This window comes from Onychomys torridus, chromosome 20 (genome assembly GCF_903995425.1).
Source record: "Onychomys torridus chromosome 20, mOncTor1.1, whole genome shotgun sequence".
In the NCBI taxonomy this organism is placed as follows: Eukaryota; Metazoa; Chordata; class Mammalia; order Rodentia; family Cricetidae; genus Onychomys; species Onychomys torridus.
Window position 1 is genome coordinate 6,891,294 of NC_050462.1, and position 17,711 is coordinate 6,909,004.

Here is a 17,711-nt window from a genome sequence, read left to right on the forward strand (position 1 = left end):
TGGTCAATTATTTCCTAAGTGACAGTCTGGGGAGACGAATGGACAGAGAAAGTCTGCTCATGAACAACTCTGTCTGTTTGTGGCCATGTGGCACACAGCATACTGAGTTAGAGAGGGGATGGTTGAAGCCATCCTTGTGCCCAAATGACTCTAGTATCAGTAATTGAGATGTCTTAGAATGGGCAAAGATGAGGGCATTTTAGAAAGAGGAGAGTCATTTAAAATACATAACAGACACCTAGTAAGGACATCGCCTGACCTGGGCCCATGCCTTACTGTGTTAAACTCATCTTCGATGGTCTCTTCGCTGGTGGTGGACTGAGCAATCACCTTGAGTCGGCCTGGTGTCCCTGCTTCAATTTGTTCAACCTATAAAAGTCATCAAGGTTTGCTCTTAAATAGAGACATGGAAGGGGAACAAGGTTCATCCTCAGTGACACATAACTCAGCCCTGCCAGGGCTCTTACATCTATCTATTTCCCTCATGGGGCAACATGAGGATACGCAACTCACACTGTCTACTTACAGGCCTTTTCTCGGATAATTCTTAAACAGAAACGCAGAGAAAAATGGGAGAGAAGAAGGAAGTAGAGAAGGCACAGGACATTCTCTAAGATGGACCATCATCTACTGCCGTCTCCGGGTTAATAATCGATCTAAGAGCCACCGCCATAATTTGAGAGCATCCCTCTTGGCTACAAATGTCCAGCTTTCATTGACAAAGAACAGTGGCGTATGGGAGGATTTAAATGACAGTTAGAAAGCACAGTGGAAAAGACGCGTTTAAGAAGTTCAGCAGTTGCTATGGATACAAGGAACAAGGAAGGAGTGAGAAGCCTCCTGCATTAGCAGAAAAATGAGTATCCCCACCTACTGTACACAGACATGTCTGACAACCCACTGAGAGGCTAAGGGCACCAGACACCACTGGACAGTCCACCAGCTCCAGAGGGTCCATGACCTCTTAAACATGGATACCTTCAGGAAGATGCTACATTTCAGAAAAGCAAACACTTCTTACCAGTTCAACACACAGTTGTGCCCCCAGCACAGCTCTAATGCAAATGGAAGGGCTACACCTGTCCCCTAAAGCCAGCTAGCTCAGCGGTTCTCAACCTTCTTAATGCTGAGACCCTTTAGTAGAATTCCTCATGTTGTGATGACCCCCAACCATAAAATTATTTTTGTTGCCAATTCTTGTATTTTTGGTTGTGAGCCTATCTCTCCAGCCCTTGTTGCCAATTCTTAACTGTAATTTTGCTACTGTTAAGAACTGTAATACAAATATCTGTTTTCTAGTCTTAGGCGACCTCCGTGAAAAGGTCATTTGACCCCCCACCCAAAGGGGGTCATGACCCACAGGTTGAGAAATCTGAGAAGAAGCATGCTGTACTGGTAACTCCCAGGAAATGCAAAGCTCAGCTCTCACAGTGGGTTGGACAGGAACTTTGGACTTACTCTATGCCACACTGTGCTCTAGCTCCTTAGACACATTAGCTAGTACCACCCTCCCAACAATATGGAGACGCTGCCATTCTTCTCTGTGGACAGAAGAAACTAAGCTTGGGGAGGTTAAATAACTCCCCCTAAGTCATACAGTAACAACCTGACAGATTTTTGACAAGTCAGTCTGGTTTCAAAATGTGTATCATGTCAATACTGAGATCCAGTCACACAAAGTTAATTCACTGAGAGAAAAACAACCCACCTAGCATTTCTAACCTTTACCAAAATTAGAAGAAACTGCTGATTCGAGATGCTAAGTGATGGATTTGACCTCGTAGCATGTGTGCATGTGTAGTAATACAGACTGAACCCAGAGCCTACTGCTTATTAGGCACATAGCTATGTCCTATATCAACCACTGAGCTATGTCCCAACCCAATTCTATCACTCTTCTATGGTAGTGATAACGAAGTCACAGACATAACTTGGTGTATTCCAGAACCTTTGAAGCAAAGATTAAATGGAATGGGAGGACTCAGCCCATGACCACCTTGGTCTAGTGTGCAGGTGTGTGCACGCACAGAGCTCTAGAGATTTAAATAGTGTCTAGTGTGTAGGTATGCACACACAAAGCTCTAGTGATGCAGTGTCTAGTGTGTAGGTGTGCACAGAGCTCTAGTGATGCAAATAGTGTCTAGTGTGCAAGTGTGTGCAAAGCTCTAGTGATGCAGTGTCTAGTATGCAGGCGTGCACACAGAGCTCCAGTGATGCAAACAGTGTCTAGTGTGTAGGTGTGCGCACACAGAGCTCTAGTGATGCAGTGTCTAGTATGCAGGCGTGCACACAGAGCTCCAGTGATGCAAACAGTGTCTAGTGTGTAGGTGTGCGCACACAGAGCTCTAGTGATGCAGTGTCTAGTGTGTAGGTGTGCACACAGAGTTCTAGTGATGCAAACAGTGTCTAGTGTGTAGGTGTGCACACACAGCTCTAGTGATGCAAACAGTGTCTAGTGTGCAGGTGTGCACACACAGAGCTCTAGTGATGCAAACAGTGTCTAGTGTGTAGGTGTGTGCACACACAGAGCTCCAGTGATGCAAACAGTGTCTAGTGTGCAGGTGTGTGCACGAACAGAGCTCCAGTGATGCAAACAGGATTACTGGTGTGTAAAGAGATGGTATTGAGGCAGCAGTCAAGCACACACTCAGGCACCCACACAGCACTCCTACTGGTTTGTACTGCTCACAGGACTGCTTCCACCCCAGTCCCGCCTTATCCTTTCCTGTGACTACAAAGCCAACCACCCCACAGAAACCCACTTACTTTAACTGGAACAAACTGCCTTATAAACTTGATGCCATGTTCTTCCATGTGTTCGCCGATTTTGTTGGCCATATCCTGGTCAAATCCTCTCAGGAGAATGGACCGCACCATTACAGTGACATCTAAGCCAATACCAGCAAGAAATCCTGCACATTCCAAAGCAACATAGGACGCTCCAACCACTAGAGTCTTACCCGGGCAGTAAGGCAAGGAGAAAAGATCATCACTGAAAAAGAGGAGAAAAAGGAGAGGGAAATGTTCACATATGGGTAATGGTGCAGTATTTTCCATTTTCCTAAGGGTTTAGAACTTAATATTATAAACATCTGTCTTATAATTAATATTATAAGACACTATACATAAAATGTGAGAAAAGTTTAAAACGTCTCTATACTACTCTTTGTTGGAAATACCCAGAGGGTTTTCAAATATGCTAGCGGCTAAATACAGCCAATGGTGTAACTTCTGCTATGAGATCCCACAGCTATTTTGTGCCCTCCAGAAAACATTACTCATGTGCAAAACCAAATCACTGATCTACCACTCAGTTTCATTCCTGGGTGGGTTTTACTTCTTACCTGGAACACCCAGTACCAAGAATGGGAAGAAAACTTTGAAAATCTTTTGGTAAAATAAAAAGTAATAAAATTTTAACTCAACAAAAATTTTGTAGTTGAGTTAGAAATACACAACAAATAAGAGATCATAAAATCAGCCGGGCAGTGGTGGCGCACGCCTTTAATTCCAGCATTCAAGAGGCAGAAGCAGGTGGATCTCTGTGAGTTGAAGGCCAGCCTGTCTACATAGTGAGTTCCAGAACAGCCAGAGCTACACAAAGAAACCCTGTCTCGGGGCAGGGGTGGGAGTGGGGATGGGGGTAAGGGTGGAGGGGTGGAAGTGGGGGGATGACAAACAGAGGGAGAGATCATGAAATCATAGTAAGAAAATGAGGTTTTAAAAAAATCTAATAATAAACCAGGGGCGTGATAGTACATACCTTTAATCCCAGCCCTTGGGAGGCAGAGGCAAGCCTGATCTATATAGAAAGACCCTGTCTCAAAAAACAAACTAAGAAAAAAAAAAAAAAAAAAGAGAGAGAGAGGAAAAGAAAACCAAAATTCCATGAGGCTAGCTGGGTAAGGGGGTGCATGATTGTAACCCCAGCACTGGGTGGGGGGTTGAAGCAGGAGGCTCATGGACTCAGGGTTGTCCCTCAGCTACATACTGAGTTTGAGACTTGTCTGGGCTACACAATGCCCTGCCTTAACCAATTTCCAGCCCATCACTACCAGAACGTAGTCTCAGCTTCTCAGGATGCTGAGGCAGGAGGACCACTGGAGCCCAGGAATTCAAGATCAGCCCAGAAAGCACAGTGAAACCCTAATTCTAGTCAAATAAAAATGGGAAGGGAGTCTTAACGTCTGTGCGCCTAAACATCAAAACTCCTGCTAAATTCTTCCCAAATGTACCTGTGTCAAGGGGTTTTCAAAGACGGTTAGGTCATATAGGTCCGGCTCCCATGAACGGACCAGAACCTATAAAGAACCCCACAGAGAGGCCATTATTCTGTCCACTACACAAGGACACCATAGGAGGGTGCCATCTATGAACTGCGAATTCAGTCGGGAGTCTCCACAACTGTGAGGTTTGTCCTTAAAGCCCATGTTAGTCACTGTGTCACAAGGGCCCAGACTAAGCACAGTAGACCACACCTTCCAGGGAGTAAGTGCAGAAGCATCAGAGCTGGCCCGGCACAAAGGATTCCTACTTCTAAAAGAAGGAAACCACACAGAAGGCAGTTAAACACAACCAGAAAAAAGCATCCAAAAAGGCCGAGATTGGCAATGTGTCCTAACGACTCTGTAACTTAAAACTCTTCAATTAATAGTGCTGAAATGTTATCCCTGGACGGGCAAAATCCTTTTTCTTGACACGTTTTAGAAGGTCCTTCTACAGAATACTGAAGCTACTGGAGGAGCCGGGCAGCGGAGGCTAAGGCCTCATAAACCTCTGTGGGTGGCCATTAGAGCTAATCCTTTCAGCTTGGACTTCTCTACTGTTAACAAGGACATGATCCTTGCTTTGCAAAAAATAAACCTACATACACAACCACACTTACTGTACAAAACGTTCCTGAATATCCACCTGGTTTTTAAATACACAGAAATAATTTCAACTGCAAAGAGCAAAGTCCATCTATCTATGTTATGTTGCCAGTGTAACATGTCAACTGCAAGGCAGGAGACCAATGCTTGCAGCTTCCCGTTTTTAAAACCCTGTCAGCCCCTTGTTTGTTCCAGTCCCCAAGGACAAAACATGGCAACTAATTCCCTCCTAGGTCCCAGCAATGAAGTAGGTGGGTTTAAAGGACACGCAGCAGGGAGGCCTGTGCCTGCTCCCCACCTGCTGATGCAGTACTCTTTGTCTCCAGGAATGCCCAGGTAGCGTGGCCTTTCACCCGTGGCGATGAGAAACCGCTCTGCTGAATAGATTTTCTCTTTTCCTTTGTTATTTGTTGCCTGCAAAGGAAACAATGTCAGTTCCAGTACAGGACTGTCCCCCAGAACCTCACAGTTGGTAAAGGGCCATCCTCAGAACCTCACAGTTGGTAAAGGGCTATCCTCCCTCAGAACCTTACAGCTGGTAAAGGACTATCCCCAGAACCTCACAGTTGGTAAAGGGCTATCCCCAGAACCTCACAGTTGGTAAAGGGCTATCCCCAGAACCTCACAGTTGGTAAAGGGCTATCCTCAGAACCTTACAGTTGGTAAAGGGCCATCCTCAGAACCTCACAGTTGGTAAAGGGCTATCCCCAGAACCTTACAGTTGGTAAAGGGCCATCCTCAGAACCTCACAGTTGGTAAAGGGCTATCCCCAGAACCTCACAGTTGGTAAAGGGCTATCCTCAGAACCTCACAGTTGGTAAAGGGCATTCAGACGATGTCTCCCTCCTTCCTCCTAAGGACAGAAGAGGTACTAAAGGCTGAGCAGCTCAGGGACCACCTTAAGGACCAATGCTAGTCAAGTGACAGAGGTAAGCCTCCAACTCAGGAAATCTGGCCTCGACATGCCACCACCCCACAGAGGCCCCATGAGCTGTGACAGCCAAGTATCCAAACCGGACAACCCAGGTCACAGCAGCCTTACCTTTGACACTTTGACTTTTTAAAGCACGTATTAGACATGATTTTCTCTGCCCACACCAACGACAACTGTTTTGAAAAAGCAGGGGAGAATAGAATGTAGTTTTACACTGACCTTAATCTTGTGGGGACCAATGAATCTCCCATAAGCGTTCTCATAGACGACCTTTTTCTCCCGAAGAGCTACTCGGTAGCCCCAGTTCAGCGAGCCGATGTAATTCTGCACGGATTCCGTCATTTTCTCCCAGTCATGCTTAACTGTGTGAGAGAGAGGAAAGATCCAGTTCTCCAAACTGCCCGAGGGTTCCTCCACAGCTCCTCACCTGGAGCCGGGCAGTTTCAACCCAGAACAGGCTTTCTCATGTTCAGCATCCAAAACCACAAATTCTCTTCTCCTTCTGAGATGTGAACTGATGGTTTACTTTGGATTATAAACACTGATGTGTGGAGAATAGGGTGTCATTAAGAACCACATCTGCAACAGACTGAAGATCCTGCTCCAGGCAGGTGCGGAGTTATTACACTGGTAACAGCACACGCTCATGTGGGCACACTGTGGCACCAGGAGCCTGTCATCATTTTGGTCAGTAACATTTCACTGAAATACAGCCAAATTCATTTACATATCATCCCCAGCTATTCTCACAATATGGAAACAGAGCTGAGTGGTTGTCTGTGACTCAGGTGACTACGTGATTTCAAACTTCCAACTTACAAAAACCAATCTTTTCTGACAGGCACACGCCTGCACCAGCATGTAAGAGGGCCACTAAGCTACCCAGTGTGTCCCAGGGCAGCCTGAGCTACAGAGTAGAGCTCTGTCTTAAAAACAAACAAACAAACAAAAAAACCCAAAAAAACAAAAACAAAAAACTGCCTCTAATCCCAGCACTCAGGAAACAGACATAAGCAGGCAGATCTGTGTGTTCTAGGCTCGCCTGGTCTACAAAGTTAAGTCCCAGGACAGCCGGGACTATATAGAGAAACTTTGTCTCAAAAAAACCAAACCGCCACCAACAAAATCAACCTTTAGTTGTTGGTTAATGACTGTTACTAAAGACTTGAAGAAAGCAGCACAGATAAAATACACTCAGGGCACAGGGAGGAGACAAGGCCCTGTGGTTTAAGAAGAAACAACGTGAAAAGAGGCTTCTCTCAAGACAGAGTCTACAACACACCAGCCAGGCAGCCTGGCCACCGAGCACACGCTGAAGCCAGGCCTATGATACTTAACGCCTGCTGCTTGGAGACTACACAAAACCACAGACACGCTATTCACACAGCATACAATGTTAGAACGAGAGCCAGTTATGAGATCAGTTCATGTCAGGGGCTCTGAGGACGAGGACGAGGATGCTGTAGGAAGCCTACAAAGCCTGCCTGCCTGGCCTCTGTCCACCAGGAATGGAATAGGACAGCACATATCTTGCCCCATGTGCCAATCATCCAACTATAATAACTGCCAATGTTTTACCAACCTCTGTTGCTATGTGGGTTGAGTCTGTTTTGATTTGTTTTTTAAGTACTGCACTTTAAGTAAATCTAGTAGATAATGGACTCGTCACAATGCTAGCACGTGACAGAGGCAAGCCTCAAACCCAGGGAAGTCATCGCTAGTCACAGGATGTAGGGATGCAGCTGTCACTCAATGCCAAAAGCCAGCAGTTCGAACTCACGCAATGCATTCATTACAACTAAGTTCTGTCCACAGCCTTGAGCGTCAGTCACAGCACCCCAGAAGCTCAGAGTTCAAAAAGAGCTTCTGAAACTTTTCAAAGGGCAGCTCTGGGCTAACCCAGGCCAGCGTGGGCTGCTAGCCGAGCTAACCGCAGAACGAAGCTCCAGGTATCTGGATGGCGGGTCGCACGACCGCAGCTTACAGCCGCTTCTCTTCTCCCATACCTGTGTCCTCGACTTTCCATCCGTAGTTGCGGGAGTCTTTCAGGGCTTGTCCTAACAAAGCTGCCTGGTGCATCAGTTTTTTAGGTATGCACCCCACGTTCACACACGTTCCTCCGAGACCTGCAACAACAGAGAAGTCAGTTCATACCCACTTTAGGGCCTTCAAAGAAGCCAAAGATTATTAAGATGTAATGAGCTGGGCGGTGGTGGCGCACGCCTGTAATCCCAGCACTGGGGAGGCAGAGGCAGGTGGATCTCTGTGAGTTCGAGGCCAGCCTGGTCTACAGAGCTAGTCCAGTACAGGCTCTAAAAGCTACAGAGAAACCATGTCTCGAAACCTCCCCCCCAAAAAAGATGTAATGAGACACTGTCACTATTATTATTATTATTATTATTATTGCTATTATTATTATTGCCTAGTGTGGCCAACACTGCTAAAGTTTGTTCCCAAGTCTCCTGGCATTTCTAAGGTCATAGAGCCTATGTACAGAGGACAGCTGTCATCCTGAAACAAAACAGACAGATTTCCAGTTTCTATAACTTCCAGATTCAAAAGGATGACAGTGACACAAAAACTGAAACTTTACTATGTGTATAACGCTACACTTGCTACTAAATCTACACACAGAAATAAAGAACAGGTTGTTATACTAAACATGATTAGGTCCAGATCTGAAAATATGTATAAAATTTGGTGTCTATGTGAGTTTTTGAGGAAGCAGCCTATAGTTCTCACTGATTCTCCAAAGAACTCTTATGTTAAAACTCCTCTCTCCCCAGTCATCTCTAAGCTGAGAGACCAGTGTGGTCACTTATTTCTATCAGAACAAAATGCAGGCAGGGAGGGGAGGTGGCTCTGGAGGTCACAGTTCAAAGGCATGTCCTCTGAGGAGAATACCACACAGAATCACCATGGGTCCTAACTCCACAGGTCAGGGAATGAATCCAGTACCAAGTTCAGCGCCCTGGAGTGTGGAACACCAATCACGTGCTGGCTGGATGAGTTAATAGGCTGCGAGGCCACTGTATCTGGCTACACTTGCACCCGCTACCGTGAACCCAAAGAGCCAAGTCAGCTCTATAAAGTGTACTGGTCATTTCTCCAAATGACCCCACTGTCTGCCTTGATTGGTCCAAAGTCCTCAACGCGGCCTAGAATGTGCTGCAGTTTGACCTGCCTTCCTTTCCACTCTTACTTCTTATTACACGGAGCTCCGTCTACACCCACAAAGGACTCTTACCTGGCTGGGGCCTATGAGTCTACTCTGTGAGCATGCTAGCAGACACTGCCTGATTCCTGCTGCTGCTTTTAGCACATCCACCCCATTCCTCCCGCATGCTTCTAGTGGGCATCCTTGAGGAACCCCGCCTCACAAATGCCACAGCTAAGCCCTCCTCTACCCGGGAGTCCCTCCTTGAGTACCACTCCCCACCAGCAGCAAAGGGCTCGCTTATCTTTTGTTTCTACTAAAGCAGAAGTCCCGAAGGGTCAGGAACTTCTTCCACAGCGAGGGCCTGCTACAGCCTATGCTCCTGCTTCACAAGGAACTGACACACAGTCAATGAATGAGCAGCCAATAAGTCATTCACCGAGACGCAGAATGGCTACGGCTGACTTATTCAGGTATCTGAATGTGGATTTAGGGGAGAATGCAGAACAGATCATGAAATGTCTGTCACCTTGGCCAGCTTGTGGTCAGGGTTTCTACTGAACCTAAATCTACAGCATTTAGCTCAGTTCTCATGAAGAGCTGGGCTTTAGGAGGCATCAAACCACGTGTGCAGCAGCTCACATGCTCACCCCATCTGGTGCCAAGAGGAGTTGGTGTGACGAAATCCAAGACCAGCACCTTCTTGTCAAATCTGGCTGCCTCCTGGGAAAGGAAGTTATTAAAATGAGTTGACAACAGAATAGAAATAGGGGCTGGCCCTCACGCTCTAAGGTACAACCAATCACAGATCGGTGTGTGGGAGTCCTGCACTGTTGGTCAGCTCAGCAGCAGGACAGGCTGAGACAAAGATTACACAGATTGTAACTGAAAAATCGTTAGAAAGAGCTGGCAGCCCTGGATGACTTCTGCACAATTCCTCTCAAACATTCACAGATACAACACAAATCTAAAACACTTGTCTTCCCACTTACAAGCAAGCGGTCAACACTTGGGAAGGCCCAAGGCATCTGCCTCACCCTGTACCCCGGAAGGCAACACCTAAAAACTAAGTATTACCCACTTCTGTCTAAGCCAGAGTACTGGAGGGGGCTTCGGTTTTGGTTTTCTGGAACTGCCTTGACTATTGTTCTCACGGAGTAAGCATGGTCTACTAGAGAGCGAGGACTGAGGCCGTGTGTCCTTCAAACATGCTACTGCTGAGGAACCTTTAGCAAAGCCCCACTTCATGCCAGATCCCCGCCTGCTCCTGATGTGGGAGGTGCACGAGATCCCCTTCACAGGCTGACCACAGGCAGCACCTTTGTCAGAGATCCTGCTGGAAGGATGGCAGGCCTGAGGGCCGTCACACAGGCACCTCCTATACCTCAAGCCAGGGCCAGAGCCTTTTCCCAGTCAAGCCCTGGACTAGTTATTCTCAAATCACCCCCACACACCAGAGGCAAATCAGTTTTAATTAAGTTTAAGAACTAACTGTTCACTGAAGATTAATTACAGAGAAATCATTAAAGTGAAAAAAAAATCAAATGATTTTTAAAAAACAAAAAACAGCTGGGCTGCAGTAGTGCACACCTTTAATCCCAGCACTCAGGAGGCAGAGGCAGGCGGATCTCTGAGTTCAAGGCCAGCCTGGTCTACAGAGCAAGATCCGGACAGGCACCAAAACTACACAGAGGAACCCTGTCTCAAGAAACCAAAAAAACAAAACTAAAGAAAACAAAACAAACAAAAAGTATGTAACTTCAAACCATTTCCATACACCTTTACTGTCCTTGAAAGGAAAAAAATCAAGCAAATTTAGAATGAAACAAAGTGTGCCTTAAATCCCTGGGCTCTGACCTTTACCTGAAGATCCAACATTTAGTCTGGGAAAGTGACTTACAATGTGGTCCCTTTATTTGTCTAATATATGCCTAAGTCAATGGGAAAACACAAGTCTGCCTGGGGCAAATCCAAAGAGTGTGGAACGGCCGGGGCGGGGCCATCGCGCCCTGACCATCGCCGCTGCCGCACAGCACAGAGGGCCTTGCCTTAGCTGCTGCTAGTCCTCCGGAGCCGCCTCCAATGATGATGAGGTCGAAGTCATAGGACCTGGGGGGCTCTTTGGAGCCATTCATTGTTGGTAGCGTCTCAAGTGGGCCTTTTTGATGTGGCTGCAGGAAAACAACATAAATAAAAAAGAATTTAACTGAAAAGCAGCAATGTCCAAAAAACTTTCTTTTGAAAAGCAAAGGTCATTTTCAAGGGAAATGTCCTCTCAATACAGCTCCATATAGAAACATCCAGCCAGGGGTGGGGATTTAGCTCAGTGGTAGAGTACTTGCCTGGCAAGCACAAGGCCCTGGGTTCGATCCTCAGCTCAAAAAGAAACATCCAGCCTTCCTGAAGGGGACCAGCGCTTCTTTTCATCAAGGCCAGGATCGCTGATCCTGCATCCCCGTGCCTGCTACCTACTCTTGAGTGTCCACACAACTCCATATACTGACAGCCTATCCAAACCGACTAACATCTAAACAAAGTTGGATTAACACTTCTCTCTCCAGAATTTAGTGTTTTACAAACACGTATTAATTATACATAATGGGTTTCACCAATATTTTCATACTGACTGCCCCGGGATTTTTTGGTTTCTTTCTTACCTGGTTATATTTACTTATTTATTTATTTGTAGGGGAGGGAACCTGCCACAGCATGGTGTGGAAATCAGAGGAAAATCTGCTGGAGTACGTTTATCATCTTGGTGACTTACCTGCTCAGCCATCTCACCAGCCCTTCCTAGAGTTTTTAAACTAGGTTTTAAATTAGGTTTCTCTCACTATGGGGGAAACAAAACACGGAAACAGAAAACTATACTGAAATTCTCCCAACTGCCCAGCATGTTTTTAATAGTGCCAGCAATGGAATTTAGCAATCACCTTTACTTTCCAATAAAAACAGAATCAGTGGGTTAAGGTCTTAGGCTAAGAAGAGAATCTGAGAAACAGTGGACACAATGATGTTAACACAGCAATTGCAAAGTTGGCCAAGATTTAGAACTTTATTACATTGTGTGGTTGAGATGCAAAAATCTAAAATGTCAGAAAAATCACTAACCAGTACTGATCTACATGTAAGTTAAAAGTCTCTGCCTCTACAAAGCATTTTATAGGTTAGGGGATTTTGTTTTATGAGACAGTGTAGCTCTGGGTCTCCTGGAACTCACTATACAGACCTGCCACTGCCTCCCAAGTGCTGGGATTAAAGGTGTACACAACCACGCTCAGCCTCAAAGCCACTGTCTTATGCATGCACTCTACCACCCAGCGCTCATGGGACATTTAACCAGGCAGGGGAAGGTAGGACTCCATGAAGCGCATCACTTTAGCATGCACATCTAAAGTTCTGTTTCGTTTCGGTTTCAGTATTTGCATGTATCAGACTTTAAAAACAGGTATTAAGGAAAAAATTTTAATATCTTTCCATTCTAGTGCATATGCATTAGCTCTATATGTAACTAGCTACATTCACACTGTTTTAACAATATATTCACTATTACCTTATAATAAAACCCTGGGCTAACGACAATAATGACTGAAAAGTCAGTAAGTACAATAAAAACATGTTTAAATCCAGTTTTGCCCTTAATAACAACACATCTCCAAACTTACCAGCTCAGACTGTGTATTTTTCTCCTGCCTACAATCAGGTGTGGAGGGTGGAGGGCAGAGACGGGGGTCAGTAGAACAGGGCGTCTGGGATTTGGAGGGGGGTGCCGTGGAGGAGTGTGAAGGAGGAAGCATAGCCCCAGGGGTGCCTCTCAGCTGCAGCCGGGGCGCACACAGAGGCCGGGGGGCTGGAGGGAGGAAACCTGGAAACCAGCAACAGTTGGGGCAAGTCTGTGCCACCCAGACCGTCTGCACAAAAGGTCTACCTGGAGAGGCTGGGAAGCACAGCCAGCATTCGTGAGCTGGCATGATGACCAAAGCTTCTCCTTCAATGCAGAGCACTGTGGGGAAAGACAAGCTGGTAATAACAGCCCCTCAGATCAAAGTAAGCCAGAAAACCAGCGTGACTCCTCCCGAGCCGTCACCAAAAGCATGAGGCTCTTAAAGGGTAAACAAAAAAACTTAAACAGATGTTCTTTAAAAATAACCATTGTTGCCGGGTGGTGGCGCACGCCTTTAATCCCAGCACTTGGGAGGCAGAGGCAGGAGGATCTCTGTGAGTTTGAGGCCAGCCTGGTCTACAGAGAGAGATCCAGGACAGCCCGTTCTTACAGAGTCTGATTCCCAGATACCAGCTTACACACACACACACTCTCTCTCTCTCTCTCTCTCTCTCTCTCTCTCAAAAATCTTTTTTAAAAAAATGGAGAGGAGTTATGGTTCTGTGGTTAAAAACAGCAGCTGCTCTTCCAAAGGACCTAAGTTCGATTCCCAGCACCCACATGGCAACTCACAATTGTTACTCCACAGGCACCATGCACACAAGCTATGCACAGACATATATGCAAACATCATACACATAAAAACACAATAATAACAACTGACAGCACTTGGGTGTGGCTTTTGTTCAACTGGTGAACAAATGGCAGGCACAAAAGTCAACCCTCTTCTGTTCAGTCTGACACGTAAGAACATGGGCATAGCAGACAGCACAAGGGGATGGTGGTGCCGGTACGGGGTCATCATTTTAAAGCACAGGCAATGAGGAATCAAAGGTGTTCAGATCAGCACTCCAATTGTCACTCGATGCATGAAGATCCCCCTTACGTGGAACAGGAGGTCCAATCTGAAGATAACTGTCTTTGTGAATGGACACATGTTTCCACGTAACAATGGCATATCCCACCTACGTACCCACAGTGTTCTGAATGGGATAGGAATGAATGTGATCTGAACTCACTCTTAGGAGACCAGACGTCATCACATAGAGGAAGATCTATCCTAAAGTAAACTGAAGAAACTGGAAGCCAAAGACCCCCAACGGAGCAATCTAAAGCTGTCATGAACATGTCTGTCTCTGATTCACTCAGATAAAAGAATCACAGCTAGGGGCTGATGACAACTAGATTAAGCATTTAGTCTTTGAGAAATGGCTATCTTAGAAATCTTGACCTTCCATTGACCTCAATGGACAGCAAAGGAATCACATTTGAAACCCCATAAAAAAATTGTACTTAAAAAATAACTATTAGAATCTCAAATTCATTTTAACTGCATGTTCTTAGCACAGACAGTTACACAACAGAAAAATAAAAACCCCTTGCCCTTGGAACCAACCTTTTGCAATACACCTAAGCAGAACAAGGGAGAAGAAACATATTCTAAAAGGCCACACCTTCCCTCTTCCAAAGGTTTATGTGGTGGTTTGAAAGGAAATGGCCCCCATGGACTCATGGGAGTGGCACTATCAGGAGGTGTGCCCTTGTTGGAGGAAGTGTGCCACTATGGAGATGGGCTCTGAGGTCTCAGAAGCTCAATCCAGGCTCAGGGTGGCACTCTCTTCCTGCAGAAGTCGGGATGTAGAACTCTCAGTTCCTCCCGCCCCCTCCGTGCCATGGCCATGTTTCCTGCCATGGTGACAATGGACTAACCCTCTGAACTGTAAGCCAGCCCCAATTAAATGTTCTCCTTTGTAAGAGTTGCCATGATCATGGTGTCTCTAACTAAAATAGTTCATGAAGTATTCTTTACCAAAATTCTTTATCTAATGGATTTTTACAGCTCAAGCTTTAAATAAAATTATATCAACCATCTTTTAACAAAAACAAAAAAGTATGCCACAGGAGCTTGAATCTTTAAGATTTAACTGGCAATATGAACAACTGAAGCATTCAGCTGACCCCACTGAACGTTTTCATTTGAACCCTACTTAAAACCGAACGAGCGATCACTCAGCTCCAACTAGTGTCCCACTGAAAATGTAATCAAGTGACAACAGCTCCCCAAGACAGGAACCAGAGCTGTGCGTGTCCCGAATTTGGTCTAGCCAAACCCATTTTGGTTGGACATTTAGCCTCCAAGACTGCTGTAGTAATACTGTCTAAAGCCATTGGGTGTTTGGCAATTTGTTACGCAGCAGAAGGAAATCAGCACATCCAGGACACTGTACATCACATTCTGGATGGAGCGTGCCCTACCATTCTCCTCCGGCCTGGTATAGTGGGCACCTATCAGTGGAGTCAGTGAGCAATGCGCACGTTACAATCAGTTGGCAAGATTCCCCCAGAACAAAGGGAAGGAAGTTACAAAGCGTGAGGCTCCAAGTGACTGAACCATCATCGAGATGCCAACACAGAAGTAAGTGGCCATGCAATGGGCTGAGTGTCCACAATGAGACATGTGCTGGACATGCTTTGTGCACGTTAAATCCCATCTAGTCCAAGCCAGATGTCATCTGTTCAGCTATGACAGGCTATGGCACTAAACTTGCCCAAGTTGGTGAGATCAATCAACAGATATTTAATCCCTGGGACCACAGATGGAAAAAGAAACAACGCCCCAAAGCTGTCTGTCCTCTGACCTCCAAATGACCAGGCACATCAAATAAACTAATTTAAATGGTTTTAAAAAATACGGGGGAGCCGGGCGGTGGTGGCGCACGCCTGTAATCCCAGCACTGGGGAGGCAGAGGCAGGTGGATCTCTGTGAGTTCGAGGCCAGCCTGGTCTACAGAGCTAGTCCAGGAAAGGTGCAAAGCTACAGAGAAACCCTGTCTCAAAAAAAAAAAAAAAAAAAAAAAAAAGCAAAGACAAACAAACAAACAAAACATGGGGGAAACTTCCTCGGTGGCACAATCAGTAAGAGCGCTAGCTGCACAAACCTTGACGCCCTGAGTTCAATCCCCAGATCACACAGTAAAACAAACAACTTTCAAAAGCTGCCCCTTTGTGGTGGGACACACCTTTAATCCCAGAGCTTGGGAGACAGGCAGGTGAATCTGGGGCCAGCTTGGTCTACAGAGCAAGACCTTGTCTCAAAGAAAAAAAGAGGTTATTCTTCCACTTCCACACATACGAGCATTTCAAGCATGTGCACACACACTCAATACACACATTACACTCAAACACATCTTTCTTTAACCTCTTGCTTTTCCCAATACATCATACCTAGTAACTATATTTAATCACATACATTTTTTCTAGTTTAATCCTGTAATCTTGCTTTAGATTTTTGAGTGTTTTGCCTGTGCGTATGTGTGCTATATATATGCCTGGTGCCATCAGAATTCTAACTTTAAAACAAAACCCGTAGAATTTCTCCTTAGAGTGAGCTTCTTTTACTGAACCTTGATAATTCGGTTCATTTCTATAACTGAATTCATCTCCTATTGCTCAATTCTTTTTCCAAGGTCCCTACTCTTTGAATCCAAAACAATGCAACAAACTGTACAACATTAGAACCAGTAAAAGCAAAAGCAAGAGCCCAGGGTGATCATATAAAAAAATCAATAAAAGCCTCGAGTTGGTGGTGCACACCTGTAATCCCAGCGCTCTCGAGGCAGAGGCAGGCAGATCTCTGTGAGTTCGAGACCAGCCTGGTCTACAGAGTGAGTTCTAGGACAGACACAAAGCTACAGGGAGAAACCCTGTCTTGAAAAAAATAAAAAAAATCACCCTACCTGATCAGAAAACTAACCTCTCCCAAGCCTCTTTATTTTCTACTGTGTTTTCAAGCCGTCTACATGTCAGAACACAACCAGGCAAAGGCATCAACAGTTTGGTCTGCTGAGGAAGGAACTGAGTCAGATCCTATAACCCAGCCGCATCTTCTCTTCCCAAGCTGACCTGCTGAAGGGCCCAGGGCTCCGGCTGAGAGATGCCAGGATGGCCGGCGCTGAAGGTTGAGGTGTCTTCATGTTGGCAGGGGAAACAGCTACTACAGAAGTGTCTGTCTCATCAGGGTTTTTCTCCTGAATTCCTATACATTACCGGTGTAATGAAAACTTTCTCCAAAGACCCCTCCTCTCAATCTGGGTGACATTTAGACGTTGGATTTTCTCTCTCGCCTCCTCCTTCCTTAGATTTATTAGGAAATTTTATTGTTACTATTAAGCATAACAAAAAACACCACTGACCACACCAGTGGCAGACTTTTACACCACCAAAGACTTACATCCATAAAAAATAGCTCAGGGCATGTCTGCTGCCTCTTCTGGAATATAATTTAATAACCCACAATTTTCTACATGACCACCAAATATTTCGCACGCACGCACCCCACTGATGCTGAGGGCAGAAGCTAAGGCTGCCCTCAGACTAAGCAAGCACTCATCCCTGTTGTCCTGTAATTCACATTATTAAAACTGCAAAGCACCAAAGAAGGAAAACTTATAAACTATAGAAACATCTTAAAAGGCGTTCCCAACTTGCAGCATGTGGGGCAGATCCTGTACGCCATCTTCCATACCGTCGGCACTCATCCTCTGATCCGCCCGTCCAGCCAAGCCAGCCCACAAGAACCCGGGGTCTGTGGGGCAGGCACCAGGGGTGATGGAGAATCACAAATCCTGCTGTACAGGTCCAGATACAGAGCAAAACCCCTTGAGTCTGTGCTTTGAATATTTACGTATGTGAGCACACTACTCGTATTAGTGCCTGAACGTCAGAAGAGACCATCCGAGAGAAAGGGCATTAGATCCCAGAGAGATGATAGTGAGCCACCACCGTGTGGGTGCTGGGAATTGAACTCATGACCCTCTGGCAGGGCAGCCAGTGCTCTTAGCCACTGAGCCATCTCTCCAGCCCCCC

At 45.8% G+C, this 17,711-nt stretch overlaps 1 protein-coding gene across 5 annotated transcripts in view; it reads right to left on the reverse strand.

The window, feature by feature from the left end:
- Txnrd1 (thioredoxin reductase 1) overlaps positions 1-17,711 on the reverse strand; it is an 88,572-nt gene that overhangs the window by 11,395 nt on the left and 59,466 nt on the right. For 4 of the 5 annotated variants that reach the window (XM_036169734.1, XM_036169732.1, XM_036169731.1 and 1 more), the window contains exons 2-8: positions 11,011-11,133; positions 9,613-9,685; positions 7,812-7,931; positions 6,025-6,167; positions 5,170-5,285; positions 2,767-2,992; positions 277-369 (exon numbers count right to left, since the gene is read on the reverse strand). In XM_036169734.1, the coding sequence (XP_036025627.1) occupies positions 277-369; positions 2,767-2,992; positions 5,170-5,285; positions 6,025-6,167; positions 7,812-7,931; positions 9,613-9,685; positions 11,011-11,097 (858 nt within the window). In that variant the 5' untranslated portion in view covers positions 11,098-11,133. Of the gene's footprint in view, positions 1-276; positions 370-2,766; positions 2,993-5,169; positions 5,286-6,024; positions 6,168-7,811; positions 7,932-9,612; positions 9,686-11,010; positions 11,134-12,627; positions 12,949-17,711 lie in introns of those variants that run through there. The other variant, XM_036169730.1, reaches the window with a different exon arrangement.